We start from the raw sequence: 20,788 nt of genomic DNA, 5'->3' as shown, positions 1-20,788 counted from the left end.
AATTCCTCCTCATCTCCTTCTTAAATATGCAATTCCTTATTCTGAGAGCATGTCCTCTGGTCATACTCTCCCACAGGGAGAAATAACCTTTGTGGATGATTGGCTGGGCTGTCTTGAGTGGTTCATGGTCACACTTTGGGTTGAGATCAGCTCATCACTTAGGCCTGGAATTTCCAGCTCACTCTGAACCTGCCTACTGTCACTCCCTATTCAAGACAAGGAGCAAGATTGCCAAACTCAATATGCGCTTCATAACCAGTGTGTCCAAGACTGGACAGAGAGCTCACAGGGCTGCAGTACTGATTGATATACAAAATTTTTCAAAACAGAATTTGCTTTTCTTTTAGTCCTGCAGGGGTGTAAATTGAGTACAAAGTTCTGAACAGAGGCCTGAAGATTGGAAAGTGATCCTGAGCACCGTTGTGTGTGTAGGTTTGCTCTCGGACTATGCACATTGATGAGGATTCTTACCTCTTCTCCCCTAAGGGAAACAACTACCATCGAGTCTCTGGCAAACACTAACATGGGCCAAGTAAAAACTGGGTCGTTTTCTATCTGTAGGAGGTCGCTGTGTGACAATCATCTGTCAGTTTAGTTGCAATTCGCAAAGTAGCTCAATAACATTGAGATGTCCTGAGGTTGCAATAAAGCTATTTTTAAAATATGCTTCCAGTTTTCTTTCAAAATCTCAGGTTTGATTTGTTGACCTCTCAAACAGCATTTGGAAGTTTCTCTGCCAGTGAGAGTATATCTGGGCCCCCCAGCTCCAGACCAGGACTACAGCCTTACCTTCCACTCGAGGGCAGTACGTAAATGCCTTGGCCTCACTGGTTTCTCCATCTTTCTTCCTCTTCAGTTGGACAAAAACGGTGATTGGTTTCTCAATATCAATATTCCAGTATCGTGGCGTCCGGAAAACAATGGCAAACTGAGCAATAAACAAAACCCACAAAGAAATCACATTTCCAGATATTTGCACAGCTACCAAACAGTAACTTACAAATGGACAATATCTGGTGAACATTAGGCAGACTGGAATCCTGCTCATTAAACTGCAATAGCTCAAAAAAAACAAATCGTGTCCCCATGAGAGGGAAGAGTTTCAAAACACAACTGGAAATTCCAAGCACATCAATCAGGCTAATGCTCCAGTGAAGTACTGAAAGTGGGTCAGAGGGTCAGAGCTGAGGGAGCTCCGCAATGACAGAGGGTCAGAGCTGAGGGAGTGCTGCATTGTCAGTGTCACTGTTGACGGAGTGCTGCATTGTCAGAGTGTTAGAGCTGAGGGAGTGCCGCATAGTCAGCGGATGAGCACTGAGGGGCTGCTGCACTGTTGGAGGGTCAGTACTAAGGGATAGCCACATTGTCGGAGGTGCCTCTTTCAGATGAGGCGTTAGACAGACAAAAAACAAAGAAAAAGAATCCTTTAAGGCAAATTAGCTAAGAGGAAGGAGACAGAGAGTGAAGATAATGGCGAGAAACTGTCTTTAGCATGAGATGAGTACTGGTGTCCAGCAAGGAATGACCTCTCAGCTATTTATTTATTAATGACCGGAAAAAAAGACATTTCCAAATCTACTAGTGACCCAATAAAAGGCAGCATTGTAACCAATGCAGATGAAAGTCTAAAATTACAAGGAGATACGGATTGATCAATAATAAAATAGTGGACTATTTATTTCAGTGCAGGTAAGTGTGAGGTCATTCACTTTGGAACTTTGCAAATGATGAGAGTGTAGGTTCAGAGAGAGCAAAGGGTCCAGGCATAGAGATCATTACAATGTCAACAAACAGATAGAGAACATATGAAAAAATGCAAGTTTTTTTATCTCAAGGATGAGAGTAACGGCATGCTTCAGCAGCTGGAGATTATCTGTGTATCTGGTCCTTCAGATACTGGTCTTGGAGAGGGAGCAATGTAGCTTTACCAGATGAGGAGAGCATAAAACAATATCTGTTGTGCCTGGAAGTTAGAAGGTGAAACGCTGATTTGATTGAAGTTTCAGAGTTGTTCAGATATTGGTCACAGAAACTAAGTATTTCAACCTGCTAGGGTTGCTAGGAATACTGAGGCAGAGTTTACAAATTAGTGCTCAGATGTTAAGCCTGGATGTCTGTCTGTCTGTCTCTCTCCTTCTTCATATTTTTCACCATTTAGGATACAGTCCCAGAACATAAAGCCCAGCAACAGACAGCAAGGGAGAGTATAGCGGCGAGAGAACATGCACAAAACCAGGTACCCTGTAGTCAAAATGTTCATCAGGACAGCATTTCAATGAACTGCAGGGATTTATTTACCTGTCTGTGAACATCCGTAGGTCCAAAATCTCCGTAGGCCTCCCACCCATTATCATCGTCCTCATAGAAGCGCACCTGGATGTCATCTGGAAAGCAAAGTATTTTGGTATTGGATTTTCCGATAGGTAGCAGCAATACTGAGGGAGGAGGAGGAGGAAGGGTGTTGGGCAGCCCTATATCACCCAGTGGAACAGTGCAGTACTCAGAATGGATTCCAATTCTTTTACTCACAATAGCAGAGAGAATATAGGAACTAGGAGCTGGAGTAGGCCATTCAGCCCTCGAGCCTGACCTGTCTTTTAATACAATTGGGGCTGATCCCATCTTTGCCTCAAATCCAGTCTTTCCTACCCACTCTCCATAACCTTTCAGCTCATTACTAATTAAAAATGTGCTGATCTCCTCCTTAAATTTATGCAATGTCTCAGCATCCACCACACTCTGGGGAAGTGAATTCCACAGATACACGACCCTTTGAGAGAAGTAATTCTTCCTCATTCCTGTTTTAAATCTCTTACTCCATTAGTCGGAAACTACTCCTCAGGTGGCGTCATGATGGGCTACTGAGCATTAGGGCATCAAAGCCACAGTTGGCAGCCAATTGAAAAATGGGCTGCTAAGAGAGACAGTCAGTACAAATCAAATACAAAGCACATCAGGGGAACTTCAGTCTGAGTAACTTGAGATGTCGGCTGGAGGACATTGGGTGGATTCCCCTGTATGGATTTTCACAAGGATTTTGGTCACATTCTATAATCTGCAGCTAAATCCAAGGCCCAGGGGATTGGGAACAAACCAGCTGAGATAGACCTTTCCGGACTGACAAGAAGTAGTGACTGCTTCCAATAACTCTCCTCTCTCGGGAACAACCTCTATGTGTATCAGCGAGAGAAAAATGGAAATCGAGGGGAAATTCAACCAAACTCTCAGGTAGTAACAAGCGGTGGTTTGTGGGAACTATGAGGAAACAGGCAAACAATTCTAGAAACCTACTACTATGTCTGCTCCATGAAACTCAGGCAGCACATTCTCGATCATAATAACTTTAACACAAAAGACGTTTCCTCCTGTTTTAACTCACTAAATCATTGTCTTACTTCTTCCAACTGAGACAGTTTCCCTTTATTCACTACATTACAACCATCCATGATTTCAACACTTTCTTAAATCACCTTATAACCTCTTGTCCTTAAGAGCTGAAATTTGTTCAGCCATGACCCTACCATCTGGCATTAGAACCTTACCTTGTTTCAGTGAGACCACCTCTCATTCTTCTAAACACCAATGAGTGTAGGTCCAACTTGTGCAACCTTTCTTCATAAAACTAACCTTTCATTCCAAGAATCCACAGAGTGAACTTTCTCTAAGCTGCAATTTTAAACTTCTTTAAAACTGTATACAGTACTCCAGAGTTCTGAAAAGGGTCATTGGACTCAAAGCGTTGACTCTATTTCTCTCTCCACAGAGCTGCTCACTTTCTCCAATTATTCCTGCTTTTGTTACAGCATTCCAGATGTGGTCTCACCAACATTCCCTCCAAGCTCCACCCAGCCACTGGGAAACCCCATGCACATCGATTGCTGTGCTTCCATTTCTAGAAGCTTCCACCACACATTAACCTTGGAATCCACACAGCAGGAAAAGAAAATGAGAGCGCGCGTTGGGTCTTCCCAATGTCCTGTACAGTTGCACAGACTTCCCTACTTTTATGTTCCATTCCCTTTGGAATAAAGGCTAATGTGCAATTTGTCTTCCTAATTACTCCTTGCACCATACAGTATGCTGAATGGTTGTGGTACATATACAAGGCACCCAGATCCATCTGTACCACAGCATTCTGCAGTTGCTCCACTTAAATATTCCACTTTTCTATTCTTCCTGCTAAAATGGACAATGTTTCATTTTCCCAAATTATATGTTACGTGCCAATTGTTTGCTCATTTACTTAGCCTATCTCTCTGTATATATCAATTGCATCTTGTCATTCCTATCCATCTTTGTATCATCTCCAAATTTGGCTAAAATACAGTTGGTAACTTCAAAGTTATTAATTTAGATCATAAACAGTTGAGGCCCCAGAACTGTTCCCTGTCCCCAGTTTGCCAACCTGAAAATGATTCATTTTTTATTGACTGTTTTCTATTAGTGAGCCAATCTTCTATCCATACAAATATGTCACTCCCAATACCAATGCAGTCACCTTTTATGAGGCACATCATAATTCAAATACATCTGCTTTTTTCTTATCCATCCTGCTTCTAACATTTTCAAAAAATTTTCAATAAGTACCTCAAATACAATTTCCCTTTCACAAAAACATGTTGACTCTGCCTGACATATTCTGATTTTCTAAATGCTCTGCTACTATCTCCTTAATAATGAATTTTAGATTAATTGACTACTAATCTCATAGTTTTGGGTCTCCCTCCTTTCTTGAATAGAAGTGTTACATTGGTTTTTCAATCTGTGACCTTTCTAGAATCCAGCAAACTTTGAAGTTTGGAAGATGACCAGCAATGCAGCCACTTCATTTGTGGCCCTAGAATGCAGGAATGCCCCGGAACTTTAGCCTCATTAGCTTTCCTGGTCATTTTTCACTAGTGATGATGAGAACGCTTGAGGTTCCTCCCTCACATTTGTCTCTCAATTTTTTGCAATTCTTGTGTGATATTTTTGCAGTTTTTACTGCGAAGACAGATGCAAAATACATGTACAAACTCCCTGCCATTTTCTAATTTCCCACGATTAATTCCCCTGGCTCACCTTCTCAAGAAACTATTCTTGTCTTAGCTCCCATTTTCATTATTATATCTTTGATGAAGCTGTTATTGTTCATTTCATATTTCTTGTTAGTTTTCTCTCACATGTCAATCTCTCGCTATAATCCTTTCGGTCATCCTTTGCTGGTTTCTAAAATGTTCCGGATCTTCTGACTACCACTAACATTCACAATATTTAACGTCATCATTAAATCACAGAATTGTTACAGTGCAGAGGAAGGCTATTCAGCCCATTGTGTCTGTACTGGCTCGCTGAGCATTTTAACATTGGCACAACCTCCTACCATTTTCCCATAATCATAGATACTGCTTTAATTTTAAAAATTAAATAATCCTCTCTTGAATGCTTCAGTTGAATCCATTTCCACCACATTCCCAGGCAGTACATTCTAGACCCTAACTTCTAGCTGTGTGAAAACATCTTCTGCAAAACACTTTCAAACTATGCCCCATAGTTCTTGATCCATTTACAAGCACAAACATTCTCTCCCTATTCACTCTGTTCAGATCACTCAAAATTTTGAAAACTATCTGTAGGGATTTTAATGAGGTCAGCCAGGTTGACCTCATGGAATAAGCGAATACATCACCTTATCTTTCTCCACATTGAACCTCATCTGACATCTATTCTCTCACTCCACCAATTTGTCAATGTCCTTTTGGAGTTCCATGCTGTTCTCCACACAGTTTATAATTCTTCCAAGTTTTCAGTTTATAAATCTCCCAAGAGTTATGTCATTTGCACACTTTGAACTGCCCACTGTACGCCAAGATTCCAATCATTAGTATATATCAGGATAACTAAGGGACCCAATACCACTCCTGGGGAACTCTACTATAAATGCTACTTCAGCCGAAAACAGATCAATTTACCTTTGCTCTCTATTTACTGTCACTCAGTCAATTCTGCATTCATGTTGCCACTGGACCTTTATTCCATGATCTATCACTTTCCTCAAGTCTATTGTGTGGAAGTTTATCAAAATGGCTTTTGGAAGTCTACCTACACTGCATCAACAACATTACCCTCATCAGTGGTTAGCACTGCTGCCTCACAGCGCCAGAGACCCGGGTTCAGTTCCCGCCTCAGGCGACTCTGTGTGGAGTTTGCACGTTCTCCCTGTGTCTGCGTGGGTTTCCTCCGGGTGCTCCGGTTTCCTCCCACAGACCAAAAATGTGCAGGTTAGCTGAATTGGCCATGGTAAATTGCCCATAGTGTTAGGTAAGGGGCAAATGTATGGGTGGGTTGCGGGTCGGTGTGGACTTGTTGGGCCGAAGGGCCTGTTTCCACACAGTAAAGTAATTCTAATCTAATCTAATCTAAAAAAAAACCTCGCTGTTACCTCTTCAAAAAACTACATCAAGTTAATGAGACATAATTTTCCCTTGAAAAATCCATGCTGACTGTTCCAAATCAATCCATCTTTTTCAATGTGCCTATTAATTGTTTTTAGACATTTTCCTACTAGTGAAGTTAAACTTCCCCAGTTAACTACAGATGATGCACCCTTCAAGTACAGTCTCTCTCCTCAGTTTTGTTGAGAGTTAGGAAATCTCTCCTTAAGGGTGGGCCACTGCCCCTCTGAGAGGAGATGCAAAGAGGCTGCAGAGGTGACTCCGTGAAGAGGATAGATTGAAGAAGTTGGGACTCTTCTCCTTGGAGAGAAGGTGACTGATTGAGCTGTTCTAAATCATGAGCGGACTGGTGTAGAGTAGAAAGAGAAACTGTTCCCATTTATAAAAAGGAACATGAATGAGAAGGCATGGTTTTACATTCAAATTCGATGAAAATCAAACAAAAAATTGCAAAAGCAGCAATGTGACGTGAGAAAGAAATGTTGTCACACAGTGAGTAGTGGGATGGGATGGAGACAGGGTCAAACTCAGGCATCCAAGAGGGACATTGGATCATTACTTGAATAAAAGTAATGTGCAAGGTTCTGGGGAAAAAGCAGGAGACTGGCACTCAGTTGTGATGCTCATTTGCCCTGGGATTCAATGAGACAAGGTATTGGTGTGACTACACGGAGCACTGTGCACAGTTTGGTCACCATACACAAAGATATATTTGCCTTACAGTGGGAACAATGAAGGTTCACTAGATTCCCTGAAATGACAGGCTGTAATAGGAAGTGACATCGAGTAGAATTGGCCAATTTCTCTGGAATTTGGAACACTAGGAGTGGTTTTCACTGAAATACATAAGATTTGGAGAAGGTTTGAGAGGATAGATGCTGAGAGGGCGAGACCTTAATGAATAGTGAAGGAGACATGAGGGACTGAATGGCTTACCTCTACTCCTCATGTTGTGTTCAACAAGACATGTTTGGCACTCCATACCTTTAATAATAAAACCATGGAACCTGTTCAATTTAAATAAAAACTGCCCCCATAACTTGTCACTTTCAAAATCAAGAACAATTGACAGAGCATCCTGGAACTGACCATCAGAAACCACTGGCAATGTCCTGGAACTGACCATGAGAAACCACTGGCAGTGTCCTGGAACTAACCATGAGAAACCACTGGCAGTGTCTTGGAACTGTCCATTCAGAAACCACTGGCAAAGTCCTGGAACTGACCATCAGAAACCACTGGCAGTGTCTTGGAACTGTTTATCATAAACCACTGGCAATGTCCTGGAACTGACCATCAGAAACCACTGGCAGTGTCCTGGAACTGACCATCAGAAACCACTGGCAATGTCTAGGAACTATCCATCATAAACCACTGGCAATGTCTAGGAACTATCCATCAGAAACCACTGGCAAAGTCCTGCAACTGACCATCAGAAACCACTGGCAATGTCCTGGAACTGACCATCAGGAACCACGGACAGTGTCCCGGAATGGACCATCAGGAACCACAGGCAGTGTCCATCAGGAACTATCTTAGTCAACTTGACTTAGTAGGAAGCTGGCTTTGCCACTAACTTCAAAAAGAACCCTTTGTTCTCGCTGTTTTGGCACATAACTACCTGACCTATTCTCAACTGAAGACATGATTTCTGCTTCACCACCCCGGCAGTATACTCTATGATTTGGAATAAATAAGATTCAATGGTATAGCTGTACTGCATACAAAAGGTTTGCTGTGTCAAAGACCTTTGGGACAGTCGTTACAAGTGTAAAATTGCAGATCAAATTAGAGGCCTGTATTTTTATCCAAGGGATTCAGTAAAGGGAACACTGCTTGGACAGCTCCTCAGCACAAGAAACCTTGTCCCTTTTCAGGGCAATGTGACTTTTGCACTGTACCATGTTCACTATTACTCAGCAATCATAACCTCCACCACAGCCCCAGGCCGATACCTTTGCAGTGATTCCTGCTGTTGGCTGCAGGTGGGACCAGGCTCAACTTTGCTACATTTCCACAGTTTCCCAGCTTTCTAACGTCACAACATTCTGGGACGAAGAACAGCCATTCTGAGGAATTAGCCGACCCTGATTGTTCATGAAACAGTGCCCCACCAAACCCAGCTAAATAAGGAGTATCTTTGCCCAAACTACTGAACACAAATGGCCTAAAGTCCGTTGTCCTTTGAGATGAAAAGCCTTACCTTTCTGAACTTTGTCACATAAGAGGTAAATCTCATCCCCGCCAGTCACACAGCCTGATGTTTTGTCCATCCTGACAATCTTCAGATTGGAAGCATTCGGCGCCTCTGCCAAGTAGAAAAGATTGAAAATAACAGCATGACAAATGAAGAGAAAAACAGGCAAAAGCAAGCTTCACATGCACATCTCAAAAACAATGCAAAATCAAAATCTGACAAAATGTCATCAATCCAAAACACCAACTCTTGTTTGTCTGTCCGCAGGTGCTACCCGATTTCTTGAGTATTTGCAGCATTTGCTGTTTCTAATTTACGAATCTCCAGCATTCACTGCATTTTGCTGCTGCTGAAAATGCTTCAACAGATTTAAACTAAAAAAAAACAGATGGATGAAAATCTGATCATGATCCCTAACACGGGGAATCATTCATTTTCATAAATGTGGATCGGGAGAATTGCAGAGCTGGAAGACTCTGACTCTATCCTTGCTTTCCCTGATTACCTTCATCAAAGTGTTGTCAGTTACTGTCAGTCAGAGTAAGAAGACGATGTGATCATGTCTTTTTTTATTGTCTGTAAACTCAAATAAAATGGTGCAGAAATAACTGCAGGGAATTTCCCGTTGTTGAGTCTTTGCTATTTTAATTGAATGTGCAGGAAACACCAGGGGAAGTCCACTGGGACAATCTTCCCATACTGTGTTTGGTATTAGTCACAAAATGCCCAGACTCGGACTGGCTCATGAGATTTTGCTGTGTCTAACTTTGAGCGACCAGCCCATGAGCAGTCAATCTGCAAAATGACTGACCTCCACAAGGGACCTGCAAATGGGCCAGCCTGACAATTCTCACCCAAGACATGTTACCCATTGATCCCAGTACAGGGGCTGGGTGCACCACGCACCATTTTTTCCAGTCCCCACCGTCAACCCCATGTTGAACTTGGACTTTTATATCTAACTGCCTTTAATCATTTCAATCTTACTCTCTCTCCATATAAGACCCTCATAGTTCTCTACATATCTCTCTGTTTTCACAGCATTGCAAGAAAGAGTCTATTGCCTCAATCAGAGATTGCTTTCTGTTTCTTTACCTGCATCTCCCATCGAGTGAAATCAGTTCCCCACTATAACACTGAGGCCTCCAAAATCAACATTGGTTAAAACAGTCACCATTAGATTAACCTTTTAGTCCAGATTTTTTTTCTACTGAATTTGAGCGCATGCCCCCAGATCATTAGCCTGAGGTTCTGAGGAAGGGTCACTGGATCCGAAATGTTAACCGCTTTCTTTTCACAGGTGCTGCCAGACCTGCTGAGCTTTTCCAGCAACTTCTGTTTTTGTTTCTGATTTCCAGCATCTGCAGTTCTTTCAGTTTTCATTAGCCTGAGGATTATGGATGACTAGACTTTACCACGATACCATTGTCCCTAGAGGAAAGACCTGTGCAGAGTAACTTCCTTTGTGTCAGATAGTCAACTGTCCAAGCACCAGGGTGACCTAGAACAACTTAGCCAGGTCATTTCACAGAGTCCTCCAACCCTGTAAAGCTGGTTCATTACCGGTCTGTCCCCCTCCAGGCTGTTCTTCACAATACAAGATCCTCTGTGTCTAAGTGATCAATCTTTAGACTTTGATATCAATCTAGGACTTGCTCATACCAAGATATTCAGCAATGGATCTATTAAACAGTTTTCTAAAGCCTCCATTTTTCCTGTTGACTAATACAGTCTCATAGATTCTGGCCGCTGAGCTAATCTGGAAACGTAATGGATTTTACTGGGATTTCTCAATGACTCAAATATAGTCTGCTTTCAGAGGCAGGTGCAAGTTTTCATGTTTCTTTTTGCCTGTCTCACACAAACCCTTGGCTGTCGCCTTAGCTCAAGGTCAGAGATCTCCATTTACAACTTGGTCCCAGTCTCAGCTTTCCCATGGTTACATCCAGTCCTCTACCAAATTACTTGTTTTCTCCATTATAACATCACGCATGTTCTCTCTGTCTCCTGCCGAATCCTCCTTCCACAATCCATCAAATTCTCAACTCACATCCTACCCTTCCCCTTAATCACAAACAAATTATGACTTGTCTGGAATGGATCACCTGAGGATTTTACCCAAACAGCTATTCTCAATGAGCTGTACTGGGCCACTAAAGCCGTGTACACTGACTCCAGGAATCTTTCTCATGGTGTTCAGATCTCTCCAAGGCCTTCCCAAGCTGGGGTTGCTAACTATTGAGGTGTGTATCCCCCTGCATCCTGCAGACAAAGCAACCTCAGCATTTCCCCAGTGACTGAGCTCATACAGAGTCTCTACATTGCTTCACCTTCCCCTCCCCCCCTTAATCCACCTCCAATCTTCAAACTACCTCTTACCCCCTCCTTTTCTCTCCCTCCTCATTCACCCCCTGCTTTCTGTTTCTCTCTAGCCCCTCATACACCCCTCTTTTTTTCTGCTCTGCTCTGATCTCTCTTATCTTCCCCTCTCCCTTTCACTCCATTCTTGCCTCTCTCTCACTTCAATCTCCCCTCCCCCACTCTCACCTCATTCCTCCCTCTCTCATTCTCTCTTCCGTCACCTCTCTCTCTCCCGCTCATTCCCCTCTAGAATATCTATTCTCCATTATGAAATTCTCAGTGAGATTTCTTTGTACAGTTACAATGAAACGTCAATAATTGTTACAGCAACAGATGCTGATTTAAAGCTTTTCTTTAAAAAAAAACAATCATTTTACTTTCCAATTTGCAGTGAACGTTTGGTTTCATGGCTTAGTGCTCAGACCCATTCCCATTGGTTAGCACACTGATGAATTGGGCTCCAGTGTTTTGCATAGCCTTGGGCATGGAGGCTGGGCCAGCTGCCACTCTCTGCACTAGCCTCAAGGGCCCGCTAATGGTCCAGTGACAGTTGGCTGTCAGGGTGGGGCCAGGTGGAGCAGTGTCCAGTTGCGGTGACCAGCCATCACTGGCCAAGAGCAGACCTCTACTGCCCATCCGTTTTCAGAATGAATGACTCTTGGCAGCTATCTGCTAGGAAGTGCCCTCAGTGCCCATCCCCAATGGGTCAATCTGGATGGGTGATCCCCATCTAATCCCCAGTAGGGAATGGCTCAACAGCAAAGACTTGTGTTCAAGGCACTTGTGGTACTCAGTGATCAAATAGAAACAGTGAAGGGCCACTAAAGGTATCCCTTGCTTTACTCTCACATCGATTGCAATGGAGAGTGTGGCCATGCCAATGGCGCCCTTCCCTGTGTGAAACTAGGCAACTTACTGGCTGCTCTCCCCCCCCACCCAGGGGCAGGTTACTGGTTCCCTGATCTCCTCCCCTCCCTACACCCTATCCAAGTGTGACCTGTTCACTGGGAATCACCCAGTGACCACCAAAGCCTTTCCTAGGCATTGTAAACACTGCGTTGATTGATTGTGAACCTTCCGGAACTTTCTCTGCACTGGCTCACAGCTGCACTTGGGACGAATACCCTCCTGATGTGTGAAGTAACTTTGTGACTGAAGTAACACGGTAGCATTAAGGACAAACACACACGCTGGGGCAAATTCCTTCGGGTTGTGTACATTTTAACTGTCAGAAAGACCAGTGTTTTCCAACTTGAACAGGACTGACCTTGCTGGTCACACTGTCGCCCCACCCATCCCCCGCAACACATTGTTCCACACCCTCACGCATTGTTAACCCCACCCCACACACACTGCCCCATTACTTACTGCTGTCGAAGATGGGGTCAGAGATGACAGATTCAAGTGGCCGTGTATACATGCCATCACTGTCAGGGAGGTAAGCTGTGAACTGCAGCCTCACAACGCTCAGATCCATCTCCTTGGCTAATTGCTCAGACTCTTGGCGAAACTGCTGTGCTTCTTGAGCTGGTTTTAAAGAGAGTCATTGTTGGTTATTAATACCCACATATAAATGTACATGAAACTCTTGGTGTCAGTGTTGTGTAACCCAGCAGCCCCTCAGTAACTGAAGCACTGTTTTATCAGTCAGTCACAATTCACCGATAATAAAACCAATTTCCCAGAAGGTAATCCTAATCCCTATGAGAATCTATCTTTGTTCATCAGTACATGCCAAGTTAACAATTAAAGTGTCAGTTTTCAGTGCCTTGGTGTGTCTGTTTGGCAGAATCTTGTGTTCCATCGTGTTTACATACAGGAACATAGGATTTAGAAGCATGAGTAGGCCCTTCAGCCCCTGAAGGATGCTCTGCTGTTCAATATGATCATGACTGATCTGGTTAAGCCTTCATTCCCCTTTCCAGTCTGCCCCCATTACCTATGACTCCCTTATCAATCAAAACCTAGTCTAACTCACCCTCACCACTTTCACAGGAAAACAATTCTAATTTCTATTTTAAATGGGAGACCGCTTGTATTTAAACTATGACCTCTAGTTACTCCCTCTCCAACATCGGGGAGTGGGGAGGCACTCTCTCAGAATCCACCCTGTCCAAGTCCCCTCAAGCCTGTAGGCCAATTGCTTGTTTTGAGAGATTGTAAATGTCAGCAGTTTAATAAATACTGTCAGGATGAGAATGCTACATACCCAAGACAGAGGCCATTCAGCCCTCTGGCAGCTCCTCCCATGTTCCCAGCTTCCAAGTTATTGATTATGCAGCTGATCCAGCCCAGAACTTAGGTTTTATTTGGTTATTCTCAGGTTTCTTTCTCGCTGAGACCTGCCCTGCACAAAGAACTTCACCAAGAGATCAAAGCCCATCTCACGTCCTCTCAAACTGAGGCTTTCAAATTCCTGGAGCTTTCTGTTCATGGCCATGGCACAGGTCAATGAGAAGGTTAGATTGGACAGGGGGTGAAGGTAAAACCAGGCTGGTTGGAAGATAGGAACTAAGTGTGTTTCAGATGATTTACTTGTGGGCAGGACACCAGTTTGAACCAGGTAGACAGAGTGACCCTTCTTTTGTGTTGTTCAATATAACTGATTTGGAACATAGAAATAGGTGTAGGCTAATCAGCCCATCAAGCCTACCCCACCATTCCAGATAAGGGTTGATCATCTCATGTTATCAGCAAATCCTGTGATATCATTCGTCTTCAGAACACTATTGATTCCTGCCTTTAACTTGCTCAAAAATTAAGCTTCCACATTTCTCTGGGAGAAATAATTGCAAAAATTCACCATAATGTGCACAATGAAATTCTTCCTCATCTCAATTTTCAATGGTTTGTTTCATAAACTATTTCCCTGGGTTCCACAGTCAACAGACCTCAGATAGATCCTAGGAGAAAATGAGGACTGCAGGTGCTGGCGATCAGAGTTGAGAGTATGATGCTTGAAAAGCACAACAGGTCAGGCAGCATTCGAGAAGCTGAAGAATCGACATTTCGGGCATAAGCCCTTCATCAGGAAAGGCTGATTCCTGATGAAGGACTTATAACCAAAACGTCGATTTTCCTGCTTCTCGGATGCTGCCTGACCTGCTATGGTTTTCCAGCACCACACTCTCAACTCAGACAGATCCTGTCTATCTATGACTCTATATATAACATTTTTTCAGCAACCTGCTCAAAGATATTATTACACAGCTCTGGAGCAGATGGGACATGAACTCAGGCCTTCTGACTTAGAGTCAAGATTAGAGTGGTGCTGGAAAAGCAGAGCAGGTCAGGCAGCATCTGAGGAGCAGGAAAATCGACGTTTTGGGCAAAAGCCCTTCATCATCTCCAGCATCTGCAGTCCTCACTTTCGCCTTCTGACTTAGAGGTAGAGACATTACCACAGCACTAGAAGAGCCCTCCTCTCTGTATCTGTTTTGGCACATCGAGTAAGAATATATCTGCCTACGAACCATGGGTTTGTTGCTCTGTCCTCTCGAACGCTCCACAATTGCTGGGACTGACCCTGTCCTGAATGCTCCTGACACACTCCTCCATGCATCAACAACTCAACTCTGTGGGGGTCAATTTTCAAATGCTGGCACCCTGCTCACATTATCCCAGTGTATTTCTTCCTGCCTTATTTGTTGCTTTTATGCTCAGAATCTACCTACAAACACCCCGATAAATAAAAAGGGCCGCTACAGAAAGTAGAGTTCCAAACAATGCCTGGGGTAATGTCAAAATGGCTTCTCTATGTTCCTGCAATGGCCATCCTCACCTGATAGAATGGCCTTGTTCAGAAAGTTTTTTCTGTCCAAAGGATTGCGCTGGTATGTCTCATTAAATAACCTGTCAAACAGGACATCCGGAACATTCTTCTTTGTGACGTGCAGAATACCCAAGTTAGTAAACCTAGAGAACAAGAGTAGAGAGGTTGAGTGTCATGAACAATACACATCTGTGGGCTGTGCTTTCTGCTGTCCTCCTTGCTACATTCTCTTAACACTCTTAAAAATTTAATGTAGTCAAATTTGTTGAAAAGCCACAAATGGTGAGGAAAAGAAGTTGCGAGGAGGATAAAAAGGATCTCCAGAGAAATACAGGCACCTTAAACGGTTGAAGATAAATTTGGTAGATAGAGTGTAACGTGGGGAAAATGCCAAGCTTTCCACTTCGGCAGACAAATAGACAAGTTGAATACTGTTTAATTGGAGAGAGGCTTCAGAACGCTGAGGCGAGTGATCTGAGTGACATGGTATATAGACATATAAACATTCACAGCACAAGAGACCATTTGACCCATCCTGCAGGTGTTGGCCAAAGATCAGCCCACGCTAATCCCATACTAGCTTTTGGCTCCAAGGCCTGGAGGATATAACAACAAAAGTGAATATATAAATACTACATAAATCTAGAATCAGGAGAAAAATGTCAAAATATGGTGTTTAAGATGAAGGTGACAAGAACTCTCAAAGGAACCTTTTGAATTACATTAGTGTAGTGACTATACTTTATAAGAATTTGTGACACACCCTGGTTCATAAATCTTAAATAGTATTATATAAATTTGAGTTTAGATTAGATTACATTACAGGCCCTTCGGCCCAACAAGTCCACACCGATCCGCCGAAGTGCAACCCACCCATACCCCTACATTTACCCCTTACCTAACACTATGGGCAATTTAGCATGGGCAATTCACCTGACCCGCACATCTTTGGACTGAGCTCTTCCTTTTTTGATTTATTTTATCCTTGTCACTTTCTGAAAGCTGAAGTGGCCTGTTACAATGGGCCTTAGTGCATTTCACCTGCAGAATCCAGGTTGAGCTGGGATGAGTCTCAGCGCTTGTGAACTTACTGTGCAGTCATGTCCTTGGGACCCACTTGTACGATACAGACTCCATCATCAGTACATTGTTTCCCAACCAGGCTGTGAGCATGTAGTTTAGGAGGGTCTTTGGCTGTCACTAGCTGCACAACAATCTTTGCATTCCCAGTGTAATTAAAAATCTGTGGCAAAATTAAACATTCAATTCAATAAAAGAAATCACTCTAACATTTGTCCTCCCTTCAATGTTCCTCACACACTCTGACCTTTGCCCTCCTCATAATTCTCCACTCACACTCTGACCTTTGCCCTCTGAGCTGCTCCTCATGCACACATTAATCTTTGTCTTCTGTAAATGCTCATCACATACTCTGACCTTTTCCCTCCTCTCAATGCTCCTCTCATACATTGACCTTTGCTCTCTTAGTTGCTCCACACTAACCTTTGCCCTCTGTAAATGCCTGTCACACACACTGACCTGTGCCATCTCTAAATGATTCTCACATACTCTCCAAACACTTCTCACATAGTCTCTGACTTTTGCTCTCTCTAAATGATTTTCACACATTCTCCACACACCTCTCACATGCGCTCTGCCCTTTTGCTCTCTCTAAATGATTCTCATACTCTGTCCTTTACCCCCTCAAAGTCTCCCCCCATGCTCTGTCCTCTCAATGTGCTTCACACTCTGACCTTTACGGTTGGGTATGTCTTGCGATTCTTCTCGCTGGATGCTCCAGGCAGGCCCCCGTGGGAAGGCCCTTCACAGCCATAACGGAATCGGAATCCTCTCTGCATCAAACACATGGCAGGTTGTCACAGAGAGCAGACTATCAACGTTCACCAATGACATCAAGCTTGGAAACAAAAACTCAACTTGCTGAAGAAATGCTGCAGGTTTGGCAGCATCAGTGGAGAGAAAGCAGAGTTAACGTTTCGGGCCCAGTGACCCTTCGTGAAACTTGGAAATGCAGGGAAGACCCAAGAGGAGGGTGGTAATGGACTTTAGGACAAAGACAACTTGGTGAAATGGGAAGACATTAAATTTCTTGCAGAGAAGAGTGAAGCGAGAAATTTTGGTCAGAAGAACAAGGAGACACCATAAAAAGAAATGGCACAGTTTGAAGAGGGACCAGGAACACAGAAGCTTGGGGATAGGTGCACACCAATTACTTAAGGTTCCAGAACAAGTTGACAAGACTGGTCAAGAGCAGATAGTTTTATACATAGATGCAGTGTGTCCAAAAGCAAGGACGTGATGCTGAACCATTAAGTTTACCAGGTCAGCCACAGCTAGAATATTTCAGGCAATGCTGGGCTCCACTCTTCAGGAACAATGTCAAGGTGGACAGGGTGAATAGGAAATTTACGAGGAAGGTACCAGAAATGAGGAACCTCTGACAGATTCAAGGAGCCACAGTGGTCCCACTAAACAGAGAAGGCTGTAGCGGGGTGTGGTGGGGGAAGATTTGTGAGGTTTTCAAATTAATCCAAGGTTTTGATCAAGTTGACAGAGAGAAATTGTTGTGCAGAATGGTCTGTATCCTGTGGTTACAGACTGAAATGAGCAAAAGATCCCATGGGAATAGGACAATTTTCTGTGAGAGGGAGGGTTGGATTTACCTGCTTCGGTTGTTCTGTAATGGCCAGGAAGGGGCCAACTGCTGGATCTGGAAGACAAGAGGAGTCACAGCTTCAGCAAGACTTTCACCTGAGCCTGCTCCCTACCCCGTCAATTCCCCAAGCCCCAGTCACTCAATATCACTGAATTACAGAGTTCCTCCACACCACACCCTCTCAAAGCACCCTCACTCACACCCCACTGTAGTGATTTTAACAAGCTCAGCAGGTGGACCTCAGAATATGAACTCTCTGATTGCACCAGATTAACAGCCCGAATCAGGGAGCTCTGGCTGACATGGGAAGCACAGTGGAGGGGCAGCACAGTGGCTCAGGGGTTAGCACTGCAGGCTCATAGCGCCAGGGATCTGGGTTTGACTCCAGCCACGGGCGACTCTGTGTGGAGTTTGCCCCATGTCTGCGTGGGTTTCCTCCAGGTGTTCCGGTTTCCTCCCACAATCCCAAAAGATGTACAGGTCAGGTGAATTGGCTGTGCTAAATTGCCCATAGTTAGGTGCATTAGTCAGAGGGAAATGGGTTTGGGTGGGTTACTCTTCGGAGGGTCAATGTGGACTTGTTTGGCCGAAGGGCCTGTTTCCACACTGTAGGGAATCTAATCTAATCAAATTAAGGAGTCCTGAGGTTCTGTTCACTCAATTAGCTGGATCAGTGTCAAGGGTACTCTTTGCGTAAATAAAGGGTTACATGATGACAGGATAACAGCCTCTGAGGAGTTATTTCACCGCCCCTCACAAAATGCAGATCTCACACCCTGCACTAACTCAAAATATAGACCCCATACAGCCAAAATCTAGAACTCCCCACCCTCATACTTAAAACACGTACTCCTATCCCCATACTCAAAATAAACATCCCACCATCCCCACACTCAAAATACAATGCCAACCCTGAACTCTCTCACTCAAAATACACACCTCCCATCCCCACATTCAAAATATAGACCCTTATACCCACACTCAAAATACACCCCCTTACACTTTCACACTGAAAATATGGACCTCACCCCCACATTCAAAATACAGAATCCCTAAACTCAAAATTCAGACCCCACACTCAAAATACAGATTCCCATCCCCACACCCAAAATATGGACCCTGATACTCAAAGTACCAACTGCCACAACCCCTGCCACCGCATTATACCTCCCATGGCCACCTCACACTGAACACAGGCCTGCGGTTCCAGAGCCCTGTATTCAGGGGTACAGATTCCACCCGGATCAGACTGATGCTCAACATTTCCTCAGTGCCTCCACCTCCCCAACCCCCAGAGCCCACTTACATGAACTGAGTGCAGCTTCGGTATTCAGCAGGTTGAGGTCCAGTTGTCCAAAATCATTGCCTCCCTGAGAATAAAGATAGTGATCATAGTCAGCAATGTGCTGGCTGCAGAGGCAGAGCAGGATTCGTTCAAACATGGCGCTGTACTTACATCTCGTGTTCCAAGACTGTATGTATCGTCCATCCTGAAAACAACACAGAGAATTGCTATCACTAGAAAGCCGCACCAACTTTCTCACATTCAGACACCCAGCACTCTGCCACTGTAAACCCTAGAAGTCACACAACACCAGGTTATAGTCCAACAGGTGTATTTGAAATCACAAGGGCTGTTCTTTCATCAGGTGAAGTCAGGTGACTCAGTACTGATCCTCGAACAGTGCAGTGCTCCCTCAGTACTGATCCTCTGACACTGCAGGGCTCCCTCAATATTGATCCGACAACAGTGCAGCACTCCCTCAGTACTGACCCTCCAATACTGCAGCACTGACTCAGTACCGACCCTCCACCAATACGGCACTCTCTCACTACTGACCCTCTAACCATGTTAGCCAGAATTATTGGAATTTTTGTTCCCTCCACAGGAGCTCTGCAGTCTTTCTGAAGGCTTTCCTGCTGTCGCTGTAAGTTTGATAAGGAAACATTCACATGGCCCATAACATTCTCACAGTAAGGAGATCAAATCTTAACTGAATAGATTGAGGCTTTAGTGTTCCATCTTGTCAATAGACATCTCAAAACCACCTCCTGCCTATAAATTTTGATACAATATAAAACACTTAATTTAATAGGTATCTCTCACCTGTATGGAGAGACAAAGCAGCTCATCATCAGAGAATACTTAGATTAGATTCCCTACTGTATGAAAACAGGCTTTTCGGCCCAACAAGTCCACATTGACCCTCCGAAGAGTAACCATTCCCTTACCCTATATTTACTCTTGACTTGGCAATTTATCATGGCCAATTCACCTGACCTGCACATCTTTAGATTGTGGGAGGAAACCGGAGCACCCAGAGGAAACCCACGCGCACATGGGGAGAATATGCAAACTCCACACAAAACAGTTGCCCGAGACAGGAATCGAACCCGGGTCCTTGGTGCTGTGAGGCAGCAGTGCTAACTGCGTCACCATGCCGTCCCAACCTAACTGGTCTCTGCCCGGGCTTGTCAGGTCCTGAAATTTGCATCATTGCTTTCCTCACACCTACACTCAAATGTTTCAGTGGCCAGTGACTACTCCCCACCATAAACAGAATCACAGAATTATGACGCTGAAGAACTGCATCATTTTTTCAAAATCAGAATCATTCTGTGCCAATCTCCTGCCTTTTCCCCAAATCCCCGTACATGATTTCCATCCAATAAACATCCAATGTCCTCTTGAATGCCTCAATTGAATTTGCCTCCACCACATTTCCAGGCAGTGCGTTCCAGACTCTGACTACTCGCTGTGTGAAAATGTTTTCTGAGAAACCATATTTTCTCACATCACTCTTGCTTCTTTTGCACCTCACTTTCAAACTATGCCCTCTCATTCTTGTTCCTTTCATGAGTGGGGACAATTTCTTCCCATATACTGTATTCAGTCTGTTTGTGATTTTGAAAGCATCAATCTGATCTCGTCTTAGCTTTCTTCTCTCCAACCTCTTCAATCTATCCACATCACTGAAGTTTCTCATTCCTGGAACAATTCTTGTAAACAACCTCAAACTTCAGCTCATTCAGAATACTGTTCACTGTGTCCTAACTCATGCTGAGTCCTACTCATGCATTAGCTCTTACTCACTAACCAGACTGCCTCTCAGTTCGCCAATTCTAAAATTCAAGTTCTTCCTTTCAAGTGTTCCTCAGGCCACACTCTTCTCTATCTCAGGAAATTCCTCCAGACCCATGATGTTCTGAGGTCATTGCTAGTTTCTATTTTTGGCCTATACTACATTCTCCATTTTCCTTGTTCTGCTTTTGGTAACTATGCCTTCAGATGCCTGGGCCGCAAACTCTAGGAGTCTCTGCCAACCTCGCCACTTCCTTAAAAGATG

At 43.9% G+C, this 20,788-nt stretch overlaps 1 protein-coding gene across 2 annotated transcripts in view; it reads right to left on the bottom strand.

Annotated features, from left to right (window-relative positions):
• Positions 1–20,788, bottom strand: part of LOC122541742 (nuclear factor NF-kappa-B p100 subunit-like) — a 63,385-nt gene that overhangs the window by 21,138 nt on the left and 21,459 nt on the right. For both annotated transcript variants that reach the window (XM_043678638.2, XM_043678639.2), the window contains exons 2-11: positions 18,898–18,931; positions 18,748–18,811; positions 17,449–17,495; positions 16,519–16,617; positions 15,856–16,007; positions 14,774–14,907; positions 12,361–12,519; positions 8,638–8,742; positions 2,299–2,384; positions 790–928 (exon numbers count right to left, since the gene is read on the bottom strand). In XM_043678638.2, coding sequence (XP_043534573.1) covers positions 790–928; positions 2,299–2,384; positions 8,638–8,742; positions 12,361–12,519; positions 14,774–14,907; positions 15,856–16,007; positions 16,519–16,617; positions 17,449–17,495; positions 18,748–18,811; positions 18,898–18,930 — 1,018 coding nt within the window. In that variant the 5' untranslated portion in view covers position 18,931. The remainder of the gene's footprint in view (positions 1–789; positions 929–2,298; positions 2,385–8,637; positions 8,743–12,360; positions 12,520–14,773; positions 14,908–15,855; positions 16,008–16,518; positions 16,618–17,448; positions 17,496–18,747; positions 18,812–18,897; positions 18,932–20,788) is intronic.

This window comes from Chiloscyllium plagiosum, unplaced genomic scaffold, assembly GCF_037043375.1.
Source record: "Chiloscyllium plagiosum isolate Xiang-an unplaced genomic scaffold, Cpla_swu_hap1 HiC_scaffold_43, whole genome shotgun sequence".
Lineage (NCBI taxonomy): Eukaryota > Metazoa > Chordata > Chondrichthyes > Orectolobiformes > Hemiscylliidae > Chiloscyllium > Chiloscyllium plagiosum.
Note: the sequence above shows the minus strand (reverse complement) of the source record. Positions and strands in the feature narration are given on the sequence as shown.